At 45.9% G+C, this 18,607-nt stretch overlaps 1 protein-coding gene and 1 long non-coding RNA gene across 5 annotated transcripts in view; both read right to left on the bottom strand.

The window, feature by feature from the left end:
• Positions 1–1,844: 1,844 nt before the first annotated feature.
• LOC146585296 (tubulin polymerization-promoting protein family member 2-like) lies at positions 1,845–2,544 on the bottom strand. Its single transcript, XM_085323209.1, has 3 exons — positions 2,375–2,544; positions 2,106–2,259; positions 1,845–2,027 (listed from the first exon to the last, which is right to left on the bottom strand). The coding sequence occupies exons 1-3, from the start codon at positions 2,542–2,544 to the stop codon at positions 1,845–1,847; spliced, it is 507 nt and encodes a 168-aa protein (XP_085179335.1).
• A 595-nt stretch (positions 2,545–3,139) lies between these two features.
• The window catches only part of LOC146585295 (uncharacterized), a 79,438-nt gene continuing 63,970 nt past the window's right edge, over positions 3,140–18,607 (bottom strand). For 2 of the 4 annotated variants that reach the window (XR_014898027.1, XR_014898030.1), the window contains 2 exons: positions 3,881–3,951; positions 3,140–3,709 (listed from right to left, as the gene is read on the bottom strand). This is a non-coding gene — a long non-coding RNA (uncharacterized LOC146585295). Of the gene's footprint in view, positions 3,710–3,745; positions 4,084–12,250; positions 12,319–18,607 lie in introns of those variants that run through there. The other 2 variants (XR_014898026.1, XR_014898025.1) reach the window with 2 other exon arrangements.

Here is an 18,607-nt window from a genome sequence, read left to right as displayed (position 1 = left end):
ATTTGCGTGCACTTTTCATCAATGCTATCAAGTGATTTCTGTCAAACTAGGGTGTCACGAAACTTGTGCAATGTGCAGCTGGCAAACAGTTACTAATGTTGCTCTTGCCTTGTATTTCTGAAAGACAGCAAGAAAACTGCATAGATGAAAAAAGGGGGAATTATATGGGTTGTTATCAGGCGATGGCCCACAGAAACAAGCTCACTGATGTTGACAGAGAGCAGAATTTAGGGTATTTACTGGTCTTTCTCTTATAGCAATTTTAAATCAGCTGTTTGGATTGTTTCGATGATTTTTCCTCCCACCAATAGATGTGTAATTTGGAGCTACAGCTTCTCTGTTTTTCCGCAGTAATGACACATCCTAGTCATGGCTGGGCATAACCACCTAGGTTAGCAACATCATTTTGTTGCACTTTAATACTAAGTGGCAGCAGTTTAATATGGACACCAGCGCACCAACCAGTCTTTCCTGTTGCAAATAATACATTGTTGACACCATCATTGATGATACATGCCCGTCTTTTTGCCTATTTTAAGAGCGGAGATCCACTAATATTACTGCTTCCCGCAGGGCATGCAGCAGCCAACCACTATTTTTAAACTCTTCAGGCAGCCATGACTTCCTTGTTGTCTGTCTGTGCTGTGGATGCTGCAGGGAGCGAGTGTGGCATTCTTCATCTTTTGGGGGTTTCTACTTATAAGGAATAGGCAGGACAAGCAGCGAGTTTTGTTAGCACTGGAGTACTGCACAAGTTGGATTATAGGCTGAAGTGCAGCCTGAATCATGCCTCAGAAATTCACCCTCCCGTGTCACATTGTACCCGAGTTAATGCAAACCAGAACTCACAGTACGCAAGCACAAGCACAAAGCGCTCAGTTTGTTCCCAAAGCTCCCACAGCTTCTTCTGTGCCAGCTATAAAAAAAAAAAAAAGGAAAAAAAAAAAAAAGGAAAGAAACCACCTAATAATCCGACACGTGCTGTGTGCGTTTGCAGTATTTCACGTAGGCTATTCCTTGAGGCCTTTAATTTCAAGGAAACCGATGCCACAAGAAAGAAACAAGCTCGTGATTTGCCTGGGTACCGAGGGCTGCTCCTCGCCTTCGCCGCCTCCAGGTTGCTCCCGTGCCGTCCGAAGCGCCRCGGGACGTGCCGGTGGCGGCAGGAGAAGCCGGCGGCCGCCTGGGGCGGGCGGCAGGGTCGTGTGTGTGCGTGGCCGGAAGCGGCCCCACCGCCTGGGGYGGCTGCCGGTGGGTTTTCGGCGAGGCGCGTGCCGCGGCGGGGATTCAGCGGGGTTTCGCAGGAGCGGCCGGCCATCGCTTTCCTTTTCYGCACCACGTCCCTTAAGCTGCATGCGCTTTGCTTACTCCGCGGTACAGGGCACGGCGTGCTCAGGCAGCGGGGCTGAGGGAGCCCCCTGAGCACGTGCTACCCCTTCTAAGAGCCAAGCCRTAATAAAAAATAAACCACCCCAAGGGAGACACAAGGGTTTCAAACCTCTCCGCGGGTGCTGGTCCTTCCGCCCACCATGCCGTTGGCCCTTGAGGAGCGTGGGGAGGCGGCGCGGTGCCGGACCCTGCTTCCCGGGGCCTCGCCGGCCCCTCCGGGCCCCGGCAGCCCAATCCGGGGGGCAAAGGGGCAAGGGGGAGGGTGCCGGGGTGGGGGGGGCAGGGCGCTTCGCCCGGGGCGGGAACGGCTGTGGGGCAGTGGGGAGTCCGCAGGAGCCGCCGGCACGTGGCGGTGCCCTCCGCCCACCCACCCCACGGCAGAAGCACCACGCAGCCCCCGTTCATGTCTGGCCTTTACTGGCCCCCGCGGCGGGCCGAGCCCTCCCGCCCGGGCCCTAGTGCGTCTTGTCGTAGGTGCCGGCGCCCTTGTAGGCGCCCACGTAGCCGCTGGTGTCGGCCAGGTCCTGGCGGCCCGCCAGGCCCTTGCCGCGGCCGCTCTCGTCGAAGCGCTCCTTGTGGCTGCCCGTRTACTTGCTGGTGTCCGTCAGCCGCTCCACCGCCCCGGCCGTGGTGGCTTTCTGTGACCGCCGCCGGGTCAGCCGGGGCGGCGGCAGCTGGGGCGGACGGGGAGGATGGGGCGGGAGGGGGCTACTCACCGTGGTGCCCACGCTGCCCGGCTCCTTGCCCTCGAGGAGGCCGTAGACGGCCTGCAGCGCCTCCTCCGGCGCCTTGCCCTTGAAGCGCTTGCCGCACAGCTCCTTCATGGCCTGCTGGAACTGGGCGAAGGTGATGGTGCGGGCGCCCTTGGTCCTGGCCGGGCACGGGGCACGTCGCCGGCGTGCCAGACCCCCCCCTCCCTGGGGCCGCCGCCGCCGGCCCCCCCACCACCCGCAGCCCCCCACCGGCCCGGCCCGGCCCGGCTCACTTGACTTTGTTGAAGACGATGTCGACGTCGGTGCTGGTCACGGCCTTGCCGTCCATGACGCCACACTCCTTGCACATCTTGGAGAAGTTTTTGCCCGTCATGTCGCTGCCGCTGGCGGCCGTGTCGCCGTAGGTGGCAAACTTGCGGAAAGCCTCCTCCACCGCCGACATCTCGCCGCTGCCGCCGGTGCGGAAAGCCCCAGATCCTGCGGACCTCCTTCGGAGCGGCGCCGGGGCGCCCGCGGCCCTCCCCGAGTCGCCCTGCCCTCCCCGGGACCCTCGGCCTTGCTGCTCACGGGCGCCCCGGCGCCATTGTGCCCCGGCGCCCGCCTCACAGCCCCGGGGCGGCGCGGCGCGGCGTCCCGCGGGGAGAAGACGCGGCGCCCGCAGCCGCCGGTCGCCCCACGTGTGCCCGGAGGTACGGCCTCCTCCCTTTGCCCTGAGCCGACCCGGCAATGTGGCCGTGGGCAGAGGTGTCCTAGCCGGGCCGCCGGAGGTGCCGCCCGTCCACGAGCTGCAGTGAAAGACGCAGACGAAGGGGGACGGGAGGGCTCCTCGCTGAGCGCGCGAGGAACGAGGAAGCGGGGGGCTATAGCCGGGCTGGACCTGATTCTGCTTTGAGCTGTGCGGCTGGATGGTCAGGACATTTCTTACGTTCTGGAAAGGTGTCTCCACTTTTTCTGTGGTAAAGAGTATATTTGGAATTGCACTTTTTGTTTTTTATTACAGTATATATACTTTTAGTTAAAAAGAAAAGGTATGCCTAGTTTTAGGTGGAGCCGACAGGCCCCTRAAGAAGGCAAGGCTCGGCTGCAGCAACTAACCAAACGCCCACAGCTTTCAAGGAGGTTCACGATTTCACCTCCTTTTTGCCCTGGAGCTCCAAACCCGTCCCGCGGTGCCGCCAGCTTCTGCGTTCCCGCTCCTCACAGCCTGCGTGCGACAGCGAGCGACCGGAGGGGCACCGCCTCCGCCAGGCGACGCTCCGCGGCTCCGGGAGGCCCGGCCGAGCCGCCGATCCCCGCCGCGGAGCCCGCTGCGGCCCGGCGCCCGCCCGCGAGGACGGGGCTTCGCAGCGCCCCGTCTGCAGGACGGCAGGTGCTTCAGCGTGCCCCGGGCACCTCGCTCCGGTGGGGGCTGACCCGAATCACCGCGCCTCGGGTCTCCCAYGGGCGCCGGCCAAACACTTTCGGTCGCCGGGCTTTCGACGAGGTCAGGCCAAGGGAGCGCAGAGTTCGGGCCTGGGTAACTAGTTGGAGGCTTCTGCCAGCTTGTTACGAGCTCAGCTTAAAATTACATTTAGGGAAGTTTGAAGCATCTTAGGTAGAGACAGATGCTGAAGACACAGAGGAGAATCACCAAAAAAAAAAAAAAAAAAAAAGAGAGAGAGAGAGAATGAAAAAGCAGTGTCTTATTAAACCAACATGAATAACGTGTATAAACCGACATACCCCACGCTATTCCCCTGTTCCCAAAATAGATCAATCATTTAAAAAAAAAATCTCACATTACGAAGTTAAGTTGCTTAAATCTTCAGCTGCAGGGAGGTGATTTATTCTGTATCAGTAAAATACTTAGCTTCAAAACAGAGAGCAAAATTGAGCATTCTGTTCAAACGCGTAATCCTGCAGGAAAGCTGGAAGACAGCTTTGATACCATCTTCATGGAATCAGCATTATTTATTTAAGGAAAAACAGYATTTTGCAGACACTAAAAAAAGCAACAACAACAGAAAAAAGTTAGGGCATCTATAATACTGAAGTAAGCCACACTAGCTCTCTGGAATAACAGAAATACAGGAGAAAAGATTAACGCCTGAAACTCTTTTGTAGGCAAGACGAATATTAACTTCTGCTGCCATGAATAAATGAATTCTAAATTATTCTTTGTCTGCTAGATTTTATGAACTATTACCATAATCACATAAACCTCTTTTTTTCCCCTCCACATACAGCTATGTATAGCATAAGACTTCCCTTTCAGTGCTATGATCAGAGAAACTGTTTGAATGGAGACATTAAAGCAGTGAAATTCCAATTACGGTATGAAACACTCTAAATGTGTCAAAATGAGCTGCTCGAATTACAGCTAGAGCCAGCAAAGCCCGGACRCCGGAGGATGAAGGTAAATCAAAACTCAGATGTGGAGCAGTACCCACTGCATAAGCCCCTGCGTTTGATCCCAGGMCATGTACTTCTGAAGCTTAAATGCCCCTTTCCTGGGGACAATGCCTGTAGAAGATGAACAAATTTTTATTTAAAATCAAGTATCAGAGTGTAATACATAGTACAAGTTTGAAAGGCAGTGACTTTCACTGTCTTGCTAAATAAATACAATATGATGTCTGACACAGATGTATGGGAGGAGTGGAGAGAACAGAGCAAAGTGGTAGTGCCTTGGCTTAAAAGAGAAGTTTTACAGAGTATCTGAAGRAACAAGGATCTTACATGTAGGAATTTGCGAAATTACTTGTCAAAAATTAAAATAAAGCACAAGAGACCAGACACACAGCTGTTATGGGATTTCTCAGCAATAACTTCAGGGGGTTATTTTGTTTGTGTCATACACACACACGTGCACGCACACACACAAACCCCCCTTTGTCTCCATTGCCCTTCAGAGCTGTGTGTGTGCAGTTCCTTCATTTATACAAATTTCATCCTGTAGCTGTCTTCAGTGTCCTCCTCAAACAACATCTAGAAGAACGTGGACTGAAAAAAGCATGTAAACAAGAAATCCCAAAGGTTAAGCCAGTTCTCTCAGCAAGCTTCAGCCACTGCTTTTTTCAGCCCTTGCGTGCCTGTAGGAGGACAGCTTTGGCTGGCACTGATTTTTGCCAGGGAGCTGAAGAATATTTGCTCCTCAAGCACATTCCCACACCAGGGCTCCAGTGCAGATCTACCACTTGCATATTGGTCTTAATATTGGTCMCTCCTTCTGACCACGTTGCTCTACAGACAGTAAAGCTAGTATGAAGTCTCCTGATTATCTCCTAATGATCTAAATGCATCCTTGTGTTCTTGATCTCTAYGAATTTAGTTGCTTTATATTGAAARGGTTTAAACAACATTAACTTATTTTCAGGGAAACATTCATTTTTTCAAAATTGGCGCAGTTTATTTCAAGAATCACTCAGCCACTAACAAAAAAGTAGAAAGCCTTTCATAGCTATCAAGCATAGAGAGAAATCGAGTACTACAGCCTAGTCAATGCACACTGATCAGAATAAGTGACATAGTGAGACTACAGCTGTATTTTGAATATATTTTATGAATTCCCCTTGGCAGAATAATCATCCTCACTCAAAATAATCCATCTAGGATGAATACATGGCCCCTTTGGCCAGAGGTCAGTGTATTACATAAATCTTCGGGAGTTAATTTTATATATATATCATTGATTATATTGACAATGTCAATTAATTTCTCTATTTGGAATTTTTTCTACTTTCCGCTACAGTTCAAATAATATTTGCATATCTGAGAAAAAGAAAGGGGAATGTTCTCTTGATCTGCAGTGCTCATAACTAACAGCTTCCAGCTCCATGATAAACCCTTCCAAAGTAGAAGGGAAGGTAGGGAGCTTTCAGCACCCTCCTCTCCCATTACAGTCACTGGGGTTTCACAGCACACATGAGAATGGACCATGGTCCTGTGGTATCTGATGAACATGCTGAAGTCCTAGTCAGATATGCCAATTTGCTGAAATTTTGCCAAGGCTTGGAGAGAAACTCTTAACTAAATCATGTTACAGTACTCTAGCAAACCCATTGGGAAACAGGGCATTTAATAATTGCATTATTAAATGTGATTAGTATCACATTAAAGTTGCCATTTTTCATATATACTTATATAATGTTACTTATATTCATCACCAATATAACATCCGTTGATTCCACTGAAGCTATATTAGGAATTAATTCTGCTCCTAAGGTCTGTTTTCCTATTCTGATTCAGCTACCTCATATTGGCTCCCTCCACCGGCAAAAGTGCTTTTACCTCCAACTTGATTTCATGCAATTACTTAGGAAAAAATGATCTTGTTTTGGCTTGTTTCAACAAGTTGAGCCATTTGCATGCTGTTCCAACAGTGTCCTTTTTGCACGCAAAAGCCTCTTGGCAGCTCTTCAACCCTGATCTAGGAGAAGTCTATCTGAAAAGCTACTTGCTTTACGTATACTTACTGTACAAGTGCAGATATTATTGCTATTTTTTTCCAGAACACATCAAAGCATTCTGTAAATGGAGGCGGTACAAGAAATATTAATTCAAAGCATTTTTAAGGCTAATATTCTTGCACGCAAAAAGCAAGTGTATCTATGATTTTTTTTTTAAAAAAAAAAAAGATGTCAGATCACATTTTAAGAAGATTGCCAGAAACGTATCTCTAGATATCTAACATAACTTAAGCTTTTAAATTGCTTAGATGCTTACAAAAAGGTATTTGCCAAYCATTAGCTGTGTGCTGCTGTTAAGACCCCACCAAAAACTCAGATGCTGGCATAATAAATAGGATAAGTAGACTCCCACATCACTTACAGTYTAGAGCTCCTTGAGGAAACTCAAGGAGCTTCCTGAGCTATGCTCACACCACAGCCAAAGTTGGCCCATCACGTTGCTTTGATAATTGAGTCTTTTGTCCYTTTCCTATCAGCTGCCCAGGCCTGTCTAGATATGAGAGAATGCTATTTCAAGCTTTTAAAGGTAAGTCTCAACAAAAGAAGAAGAGAAAAATTAATATTTAATAAGCAGCATTATTTTGCTGCCCTATTCTATCAAACAGCAATACTCTCCAATAGGAGTACATAAAGGCCAAGACTTGACTAATATTTAAAAGCACAGATTTGACCTTGTTTCCTGAGATAATAAGCAATAATACAATGGGCAAATAATACAATTTTGCAAAAACTATAGGCTTAGTAATGCCACTGTCCTGGCACTATATACCCTCTCTTCTTCCCTCGACRTCCACAAAAGCAAGGGACCCATTTACACGACATTCCAATGAGAAGCACCGAGCGTAACAGGGCTCAAACAATGCAAGAGGATTTACATTGCATTTTACAGCTCCCTGCCTGATTGCTTAGTTTTTTTCACACCACGGCTTGCAAAGGAAGAGGCTGTCTTTTCTTTGCTGTCAAACCAGGGTTTAGACTTCATCTATAAGGACAAAGTGCAAAGACCTGGGAGCTGGGCACCCTCTCATTTAAAGCTTTACGCAAGAAAGCAATGTGCTTGCTCAAATGTAGCAGAGCTGCACTTCTGCTGCTGCTGTGAGTTGGCAAGGACAGAGCTTCGGTTTTGGCTCACACCTTCCTTGCAGGTGCTCCCAAAGAAAGAGAGGAGCCACCCTGCAGCAGTGTCAGGCATGGGGAACTGGGACTTCTCAGGCTTCTGGTTATCTGTCCCCAAGCCTGGGCTGCCTAGGGCTACTTTGTGTGTCCAGAAATAGCCAAAGAAAGGCAATTGCTATCTGTGGCTTCATGCACCCAATTTGTCACGCCTGCCAGCTCTCCCTCATTGAATGTTTCAGTGTTTCAAAGGAGCTGAGCAGATCTAAGTTAAGACCTCTACACCCTACTGTAATAAAAATAATTAATAGTATTGGACACCTAACATTCAGTGACTCTTCTAGCTAAGCCAGGACCTGGTGCTTGCCCTCTAACTCAGATGGAGGCTAGGGAGAAAATTTACTTAGTATTATACATTGCTGCCATATAGCATAGGCAAATCCACTCCACCTGGCGACTCTGGTTTGTCACAGCTATGCTACACTCCAGCAGGGTAGCCAGGTCCTTCTCTGCTGAAAGAGGACTTCCAAGGCAGACTGAGAAATGAGAGCACCTCTCTCTATCCTTATCTACAGGCTGCAGCATTATAAGCACATGAAAGGACCAGTTTTCCTCATAAYGTGAAATTGTGGAACTCACAGCCACAAAATTCTTTGTGTAGCAGAAATTTAAAGAGGCTTCAAAAAGCAGTCGGGCAAAGCCAGGGAAGAAAGGTCCATAAAAGAGCCACTAAAGGGAGAAAGAAGACCACCTCCAGCATGGGGAGTCTCTAAGCCACAGATTGCTGGAAGCACACATCAGAGACAGGAAGCATGAGCAGATGAACTTTTATTCTAACTCTATATAGCTGGTTTTGTACTGCCAATTGACTCCCACACCATGGAAGACACACACCTATTATAAAGTAATTTTTCAACTATTCTTCCAATTCTGCCCCAAACTGCTATTCATACAGAATGGGAAAATTTTAAATCAGCTCTGCTCTGAGATTCTTCTAATAAATTATTCTATAAATAAATATATAAATAATTATAAATTTTCTAATATAACATAGATATTATAAAAATTAAATAAATACATGATTATTCTCAAATAAATGAACAAGCAGCTAGTGTGTCACAAAATATGCTTCTTTTAGSCTGAAAAAGGTTTAAAAAGCCCTTGTGTTGCTGCAGATGGGAGCCAAAGCAGCTCACATTGGTGTTTGGCCCTAGGAAAAAGATACCTTGCAAACATACTGAAGGGGTTTAGCAGAACCCTGGATGCCAAAGAGTGAGACAGGRCAGCATTAGGGAAGCAGAAGAGTCAAACACTCCTTTTTCACTATTCTGCAACTTGTTAAATAACTTGCATTTGACACAAGCAACAGTAACATTTTCCAGCCTGCGTCAGAAGAGCTGACACCTGTTTTGCACACTCTGCATTACTCAAGAGGTGCAAGTCAATGGAGACAGCAACTTGGGACAGTGCATGTGACAACACATTTGATCTTCCCAAAGAGGGTTTAATTTAATCTTTTTAATCCCAGCAGAGGCAGCACAGGCTTTGTCACAAGCCACAGCCAAGGAGGAGCGCCTAGGCTGCTGTGCTGTGCTGACGGCATTTCCCTGATGATGACACTTGGTTATTGCTTCTCTGAGTGTTTAGCCTGGCCCCATTTGCAGTCAGACTGACAGCAGATATCCCATAACACCAGGACGAAGGTCAAGGGAGGGGCAGAGCCAGTCTCCATACATTGAAAAAAACAGAAAGCCGTCTCTAGCTAGGAACAAATTGTTTTTGAAAGCAAGATTCCTGCGTGATTGTGCCCACTGATCCACATAGGGTTGCTTTGTGGCGTTGGGCCGAGGAGATGGGCTTGGCCGAGGAGGTGGGCTCCTGACAGGTCCACAGTGCCTAATGTGGAAGAGTTTCCTTTACCCTTTTTTTTCCTGGGCCAGACTCTCAGCAGGTGCAAATCAGTATAAACGCGCTACGGTCGGCACGTCTCGGCCAATTGACCCTAGCTGAGAACTTGGCTGTAGGTCCTTATTTTCCTGAAGACATAGCAACAGTCCTGAAATGTGTCCGAAGCCTGACGCCTCACTTTGTGCTTTCTCCCATCCCTCCTGGCAACAGATTTATGTGAAAGGAGCCAGTTAGGAAAATATGGTTCAGTTTTTAGAAGCCCAATGTTAAAAAGGGAAGGGAAAATACCCCCATTTTTTCCCTTTCTCCCTCTTCCACGGAGGGACTTGGCTGCCCCATGGGGGAGCATGAGTTTGCTGGACGTGAGCCACAGCCCAGGTTGGATATTTCCACCAGCCCAGCGAAGGGGAACAGGCCCATCGCTGTCAGGTCAGAATGAGCACACAATATTTTACGCAACTATTTTTGTGGTGGGATCGGATGGCCTRGTATCTGGGACATCTGCCGGAAGCAAGGCGCCCTTTGTGGGAGTCTACACAACTCAGCTGGCCTCCCTCTGCCGCTCGCTGAAGCCACAGCCTGGGACTGCTTTTCAGGTCTGGTTAAGGGCAGAAAAAACAAAACCCAGCTTGCTTCACACTGATATCAATCACTCTCTGTGTTACTACCGTAGGTGCAAAACCAAAGGACCTGCRGCGTCCCCCCTATGTGCCTCCCCCCTTCCCCAAATCCTATTTTTGAGCGAGGAGCCAGAGTCAACTCATGGTTGTGGTGGGACCTCACCACCTGCCACCTCTAATTATAGGGGAATTCTGGTCTTTATTAGCAGAAAAACACATACGCCCCCATGCACACACGCTCACACTTGCTCCGCGCAAACACGACCGTTCAACGGCCAGTTTCAGGCGTTGGTTCCTTCATGGCAACGGAGATAAATATAAACTTTCATGGCCCTGAAGTCTCCTTTTTCTTTTTCTTTTTTTTCCACTTTAACCTTCGCATGTTTTTTCTATAGCTGTTTCTTAGTGTCCATTTTGCAACATGGATTCCAATATTTGGGGCTGTCTGCTGCCTCAAACCCAGGTATCTCTACTCTTGCCCCACCTATCGATAGGTGCTCCAGGCACAAGTGTAGAGCAGTCAGTTAGCAGAAGTTTTTTTTTAAACTGGCCCCTTCACCCTTTGCTGAGTGAAGGAAAAYCTTGCCATGAAATACACTTGTTACTTTTGCCTGTGGTGAGATAAATCACATAAGTAATGCTGTTTGAGGCTACGAGAAGGTAGCATGGGGCCCAGATTTACATGCAGTCCTGAGGCTGTCTTGTTTTATCAGTGGCAAATATTTAAAACAATGTTAGGTGACTACTTGAGTAAGAGCTGCAGCACCTACTCCCAGCCTCACCCATAAAAGAGAGAATAAACCCCAAGTTTTACTCCAAAGTTTTGCAAATTTCTTCAAGGAAAGGCATTCTAAAATCACCCCTCCAAAGAGTTTTGTTGGAAAATGTCTCTTACATTTTTATCATCATAGGGGATTGCGGTGGTCCATTTGACTTTAAAAATCTACAGAATCTTGGCTTTAAGCAATGCATTTGAAGGACAGAATGAGTTGTGGTTTACTAACTACAAAAAGAAATGCTAGTCTTTCTTTTTCCTTGCTCATCTGCCGAGGGAGGATTAGCAGACACTGCACATCAGCCAGGCTTAGGAATGGAGAAGACCACCCAGATGGTACTCATTAATGCCTGTCCCATGACACATATACTTAGTGGCACAGAACATGGCTCAGTGCTCCCAGTGGCCTCTGAGGACCTTCCTCTCCAATGCACCACATCTTCCTTTGGCAGGACAGTAGCTTGGGGTTGGTTTGGTGTTTGCTGAGCTCTGCATCCAAAATTGCATTCTATGCTTCCATCTAACAAAGTGCCTTTTAACAAGGCCTCTGCTATTTCAGTATTTAACAACCAAAAAGTAATCATAAAATCAAAGAAAATGAAAAACAGCCTAGTGCACTCAAATAGCCAACAATTATATGCGAGTCCTCCATAATACACAGTTAAAAAAATAGGAGAGAGAAAGCAGAAGCTTCGAGGAATCATAAATCATGGGAGATAGGAGAGGAGAAAATCTGGAAGAGACCTCAAGAGGCTGTGTAGTCCCTTTTTTTTAGGGCAAAATCACCATCAATGCCATTCCAAATAAATATTTGTGTTATCTTACAATAGATAAGACATGCATCAAACATCTAGAAACGGAGTTTCCCCAATCTCTCCAGGCAATCTGTCCCAGAGCTTTGCTCTCTCTGCTTTAAAGAGGTTTTCTTAATGCCTAACCTACATTTTTCATCCTGTCCTTTGAATCTATTGCTTCATCTCATACCTACCAGGGTTATGAAAATAAATAAGACTCAGAGAAATTACACTGTATCTTGAAGATATTTTTCTTTACAAGATGATATTAAGTCATTTTGGCCTGCAACTACATGGGTTTTTTTCCTTTGGTTTTTTTTTTTTGTTTGTTTGTTTGTTTGTTTGTTTGTTTTTAGAGCTAAATTCATTATCATGTGCACACTGCTGGTGAAATCATCTGCTACAAACCAGAAGAAAACCCGTAACAGTAAATCTCTGCAAAGATGTGGAGGTGGACAAGAATACTGAAGTCTTCCTGGAACCCACTTACTAATGTCCACATGTACATCTTGGAGTCAGCAAGACCTGGAGATCTGCTGGGGTCTTCAGTCCTGACACCTAGAAAGTATGGCCAGAAGTGGTATCAGCAAATACAGCTTTGAAGCACCTAGAAGCCCCACCAACTGCCCAATGCACAGGCAATTTTACAGTCTACTGTTTCTTATTTGTAAGAATTTATGCTGAAGGTTTTCAAAGTGTTCTAGTTTGGCCAGACAGTCCCTCTTAGCCAGTAGGATTTTAACCACTGATTTAATTTAAGAGCTTTTGATAATTCTTAAGTAATGGGTCTTTCTGCGTGCTGGCTGCAGGCTCACTGTGATATTTCATTGCAAGACAGAAAGCAATTCCTATGCAGCACACAATTTGAAGAAGTAACACTYTTGAGACTAGTATTATATTCCCACGAARGGACATTAGTCAGCTCTGATGGCCATGTTCAGCTTGTCCYAAATTACCCACACAAGCACACGTTWGCAGAAGYCAAAGGGCAGATCCCCAACAGGAATGAACTGTCACCACTTCACTGACTTCTGCTGGGTAGCAATGRTTTCCATTAATTAAGGATGTGGTCCCCAAATATCTACATGCCTTTCCTTCTGTTGTTACAGAATTACTCTTCACTGGCTGAACATTAAAGGGAAGAAGAAACCTCTATTTGCAGACTGGTCTCGGCTCCTTTTGGGTGTTTTCATGAGCATATTACGGTTGTGAGAATAGGCTTTCAGTTCAGCATGATTACAAACACTTCAGGGCTTACTAGTAGCATGCAGAACTGCTAACAATTTTAGAAACTATATGAAAAAAATAASTTTTATAACTTGGTTAGTCCTGCATTGAAAAAAAAAACCCAATTACTGTAATTAGGTGGGACAGTTATTACATGTAAATATTCAGTGCAACATAAACAAGCTTTGCCTTGGAAATAAGACTTGATAGCATAGGAACAAGCATCTTTTAAACTTTAACACTTAACATTACAACTACTCCAAACATTTTTGCTGACAAAAAGCAGTCACACTTCTTACAAAAAGGTAWGGCATTTGTCTGTTAGTGGGGTCCTAGTCACCACATTTAAATCATGGCATTAAAAGCCTGCAGGCTGGTATGATCATGGGGAAGAAAAAAAAACAGCTTAAACAAAGAAGCAACCAGGAAAACTGTCTTAAGCCTCATATGAAAAGATGAGGAGCTATTTCATGTAGCTGCATTAAGAGGGCTAACAAAAAAGTTTTTAGTCAGCAAAGCAGTAGTGGCTRAATTCAGCCTCTGTGAATTTTAGCAAGAAAGGGCAAGAGAAAATCTGAATAGATGTAGTCTGTACACACCACACAAACCCAACCCTTGAGGATTTCTGAGATCAGACTTCTGTCTGTAGAATATATTTAGACTGAAGCTGCAAGGCATGTGGCAGCCAAGCACTCTGCTTGCCGAAGCCTCCTAACAGAAACTGTCCCTCATCACCCAACTCTACTGATGGAGAGCAAGTCTGACGGGGCCGGACACAAACTGCTACAAACTGCTGACCTGTAGAAATGGAGATGCCCATGTACAGCTTTCCTTTTGTGATCAGATCATTTACAGTAACAGGTCTGTTCCCTTGTGCAACCCTTGTCTCAAGTTTTGCAAGAAGTGACTTTTCATCTTTTGATTTTGTAAACGCAACGTATCAGTCACCTGCATTGCGTAAGATTTCCCCTGGACTGAAAGGTGAAAAAACAGAGCTGATCTATTGCGAGGAGACATAATAAGCCAWTCTTCAGAAGACTATGCATCTTCCTTTCTCTTCTCCATGACTAAATGCTATTACTTTCCCAAAGAATAGGGGCATGCATCCAACATCCCACAGCCTGGGAGACTTTSCTAAGCAATTTGCTCAGATTTATTGTTCTTCAGTGTCTCTGCACAGCTGGACTGAACGTGGCCTGAAGTCTCTTACTCATCTCCCATCTCTGTGTGTGATCACAGGCATTCCTCATCTGTGTTGAGGGGTGCTGTCAACATAGCTATGATTCCTTTCTCATTCCCTGCCTGACATGCTTATAGTGGCAAAAAACACTAGATGCAAGATCCATTGGTAAAAAAAAGTCCTAATTGCCAACACAGCTAAAAGGAACTACTTTAAACTGCACATGTTATATGCACATACACAAAAAAAATTTTGTTGTTATAACACAGGTCCTCTGGAAAACAATGCTAACAAATCTTCTCCAATGTGGGCAAGATCTCGTCTCCATTTTGTTCCCATCATARAGCCCCTGTGTAACCATTCAAGGCAGCTAGAAGCTCATATACAATCTCGCAGTTACAAGGTCTCAAGTCTTCTCTCAGGTCTTCTGCTCAAGTCTTCTGCCCACAGCCTTGCTTCAAGTCTCAAGGGCTTGGGGCAGCACATGCTTGGGTAGCTCTGGTCCCCACCAGTCACGATGTGGTACCAGACTGCAGCTTGGAGTTGACCACTCAGCAGAAGAAGGCCCTGAAAACCTCTGTGGGACTTCCCAGCATTGACTAGCCCCTAGGAAGCTCAGCCCACCTCCCAGTCACTCTTAGCTACAGGCAAAAACTGTAGCAGACAAAACAGTGGCTTACTACCTTAAAATGCAAGGTTTAAGAAATGTATTGTATGGAAGGAGATACAACAAAATAAAACTCATATATTTAGCTCACACTCTGATTTGGCCATAAGATGGTTTCTGTGCTTCATTTAGCCAGCAGCCTGGCTAATTTGGGGGCTCTGATAAGGCAAAGTCTTTCCTTGCTTTGCTCTTTCTTRTGGTGGTTTTACACGCCTGCACATGCACCCTTCGGGATTTCCTGTAACCTCCAGCTCCGATAACTGAGCCAGCCCGGCTGTCAGCTCATACCTGTCTGCCTTACTAATGCAATCTCATCTATCACCAGCTCAGTGGCTAGCTGGAATCAATCTTTTGAAATACACCTTCATATGGGGCAGATGCAGATGAGTGAAAAGTCGCATCATATTTGAGTTCATTTAAAGCTCTAGTGCCTAATGTCTRTAACTCAAACTATTCATTTATAAATCCATAAAGAAAATAAGGAATGCAGCCTATTAGTACTACTTGGTAGRGTTTAAGTATATGGCAAGCAAGTAAGCTTGGACTGAAGAGAATCCTTGGAAAGGTCACCTCTACCTGTGGCTTWCTGGAAATGGGAAAAAACCATGATGCACCCATCATGACAGTAGTCTCTTTCACTCCTTGAAATCATCAGGACTTTCTTCAGAGAAACCAGAACAAGGCACTTTCTGCCCCTAGATATTCTATACTGCTCTCTCTGCCCAGGTCTTAGTCATTTCTCCCATTTAAAAGTCAGCAAAAATGTACTGTTGCCACGTAACCATAAACTACAGTAATCTTGTATTAAATTATCCTTAATTTGCTATTGAGGTTATCAGCTATTTTCCAGATGYAATCAGGACACTCTTCTAAAGTCAAGAAATTAATTAGGTTCAGCATTAATGTGAGAAGTCTTCTAATTAACCTACTCCATAGCATGACAAAAAGCTTTTCGTGTTCTGTTCCTGTAACTCTTGCCCAATAGGACTTAAGCAGTATTTTGCATTGTTACACTAGGGAAAGACATCAATATCTCATTATAATTAGTATTTTATGACACTTAAATCAGAGATCTCTGACTAATGGCATTAGCCATGCAGGCTAAATGTTATGAAGGACTAGAAGAAAGCTTAATTTTGGCCCAGGGAATATTGTTTACTTCTGCTGAGCAGCAGACGARCTGGAGGCTTTGCTTGTTAGGAATGGAAATCAGAAATATGGCCACCTAATTTCTCATTGTCATTTGTTAATTTACAAAACATACTTGGACATTGTTCCTCTGAGTGAGTCAAAAACAAATGAGAAACACGAATGATGCTTTACACAGAAGACTAAAGCCAGCTAATGGGGCCCTGGATGCAGGTGGCTCATGCCACCCTCTCGCTCTATCTCCCATCAAGCTCCCCTCTGGACAAACCACCACCTTTTTCTATGCCAGTCCTGATTTGGGAATGCTAATGCCAGGCTGCTAAAGGAGAAGAGGCATAGTGTGGGCAGTATGAGCATCTCCCTCCTCTTGCACAGCTCTGTCCTGACACTGAGGAACCTCCAGGCTCCACCTTCCTACTGCAAAAATGGGGGGGGTTCAAGAGGCTTACTGCCATCTGCGTGTGCTTGCCACCCGCTGCTCCAGGGATATTGGCCATGTCAACTGTACCCAGACCAGTGAATTCAGACTAGTTTGTTTCCTCATAGTTTGAGCTTCCTACATGAAGAATCTCATGTTATTTCATCCTCCCTGGTCTTTGCATTCAGGTGTCTATGGCTAAGTGTCTGTGGCTATAGGACCTACAAGTCCTGCCAAGCACTTTGTGTAGGACTTTGCCTACCTTAATATGGCTTTATGGAAAGCACCTGAAGATCTAGCACCCCCCCCCCCAGTACCTACCCTCCTTGGTAGTGTCAGCTTGAATATAAGCAAAAAAACATGCCTTGAAAATATGCCCCAAACTTCAGTTTGGACTAAACTTGTCCAAACTTAAAGCATCTCTGACCTCAGTGCAGGGGCAATCCCCATGTGGATAGCAGAGTCTTTGAGTCAAAACCTGCTCAAATCCCCATGTTAATGGGAGAGTGAAGAGGGTCTTCTCTGTCAGCACAATCATCCAAATAATTTGTAAGTCACGGAGTCTAATGCTTAAGTCATTTACACTTCAGCTGCAACAAGAATTCTGAAATAAATTCATTTTCTATATTGAGAGCAGCCCCTTAACTGTAAAGTTAACTCAAGCAAGTTTTTAAGAAATAAGGTAAATACTTTAYTATAGATGTGCAAATTTTCAAGCAAATAATGGCAACTTGCTCTCTGTTACTCAGAGACAAACCCACCAACATCAGTGGAGTTGCTCTGGACTTGCACCAGCCTCTATGACAGGAGATTTTTGCTTTCATTTCTGAAACAGCTTTTAATTTCTAAAGAGCCCCATAGCTGAATAAAGAAATAAAGTTACTTGCCTAGTGAGCAACCTGGAATGAACCAGCGTCTTGCATGTCAAGATGAAAAACATTGTGTAAGATGCAGCTGTTAATTCAAACCTCTGYAAAGTTTAATGACATTGTGTAAGGTGCTAATTTAAACCATTAGAAATGTATTGGAAATCTCTGTCCTCTTCTAAAGGTCCTGTGTGGCTTGTCTACAGCCAATTGCACGTTTTACATCTGGAGAGGGGCTTGAGGGTTACTGCGCTGAGTAAGTAGGCTAGGTCCAGTGGTAGCAAAACTCTTGAAATGAGCTCTTGTCTCTCAGGCTGAAGTATGGGGTTATTGGTGGATCTCAATGTTCAGCACCATCTTGTGCCAACAGGTCTTTTAATTTATTTAGTTAGTTAGTTTTTAATTTGGGAGGAAAAATGCACTGCCGGTTTTTACACCACCTTGATGGGTCACTGTGCATAGATGCCCATCTCGACCGCTGCGGCCAAGCCCAAGCTCCGCTGCAGTGGGCTGCAAGGCAGTTACCCCACWGCACCCCTCGACCTTGCAGCACTGTGGTCGGCGTGTGGCTGCTCCAATTGCCGATTCCTCCTTGCTCTTATTTACAAATAGGTTTTTTTTTCATTCAAATCATCCGTTTGTGGCTATGTTCACCCTCCATTACAAACACAAGTGACTGCTTGCTGGTTTTAGTTCTCCTTCCTGCCGTGGTATTTGTAACTGACGGCGACTAACGCCTTTTTGGAGCACACTATTCATATTCYTGTAACTGTAAATACCACTCAGAAGGCACACAAGCAGCTTTTGCCTTCATACTGTCTTAGGGCTTACTGGGCTTTGCATTTTGTGGTCAGAGCCAGAAACAGAAGGTAGGATTAACTAGCAGCATTGCCAGGGTTAGCCCAAGCCTGCGCTGTTGTCACCACAAGAGCTTCATTCCTAAAACAAGAGGTTTGAACAGGAAAAAGAGGCACATCTCAAAGAGAAGTGGGTATTTTAATTGCCTCACCTTTCCAAAGCAATGTGTCTTTAAAATCTACCTGCCCCCAATCCCTTTTTAACAAGCACAGAGAAGCAAGTTGGTAGAACCAGTAAGGTAGACACCAGAAGCCAGCACACTGGGCTGATTTATCTTAGAAGYTGCCGCTGGCCTGGGGTGGACCTCATGTTTCCTCAGTGCCTCAGTCTCCCCACAAAAGCTCAAAGGCCCTACCAGTGAAAAGGGTGATCAGTATGTYAAGCATTATTGTAAAGCTATTCCAGCTGTGTTCACTGGAGGGATAGCAGAGCAGCCTTATCTTGCCGATGGTGCTCTAGATCCACCTTGACCTTAGACGCCC

Source organism: Rhea americana, unplaced genomic scaffold (assembly GCF_003343005.1).
Source record: "Rhea americana isolate MKP2758 unplaced genomic scaffold, rheAme1 scaffold_83, whole genome shotgun sequence".
Taxonomy (NCBI): Eukaryota; Metazoa; Chordata; class Aves; order Rheiformes; family Rheidae; genus Rhea; species Rhea americana.
Note: the sequence above shows the minus strand (reverse complement) of the source record. Positions and strands in the feature narration are given on the sequence as shown.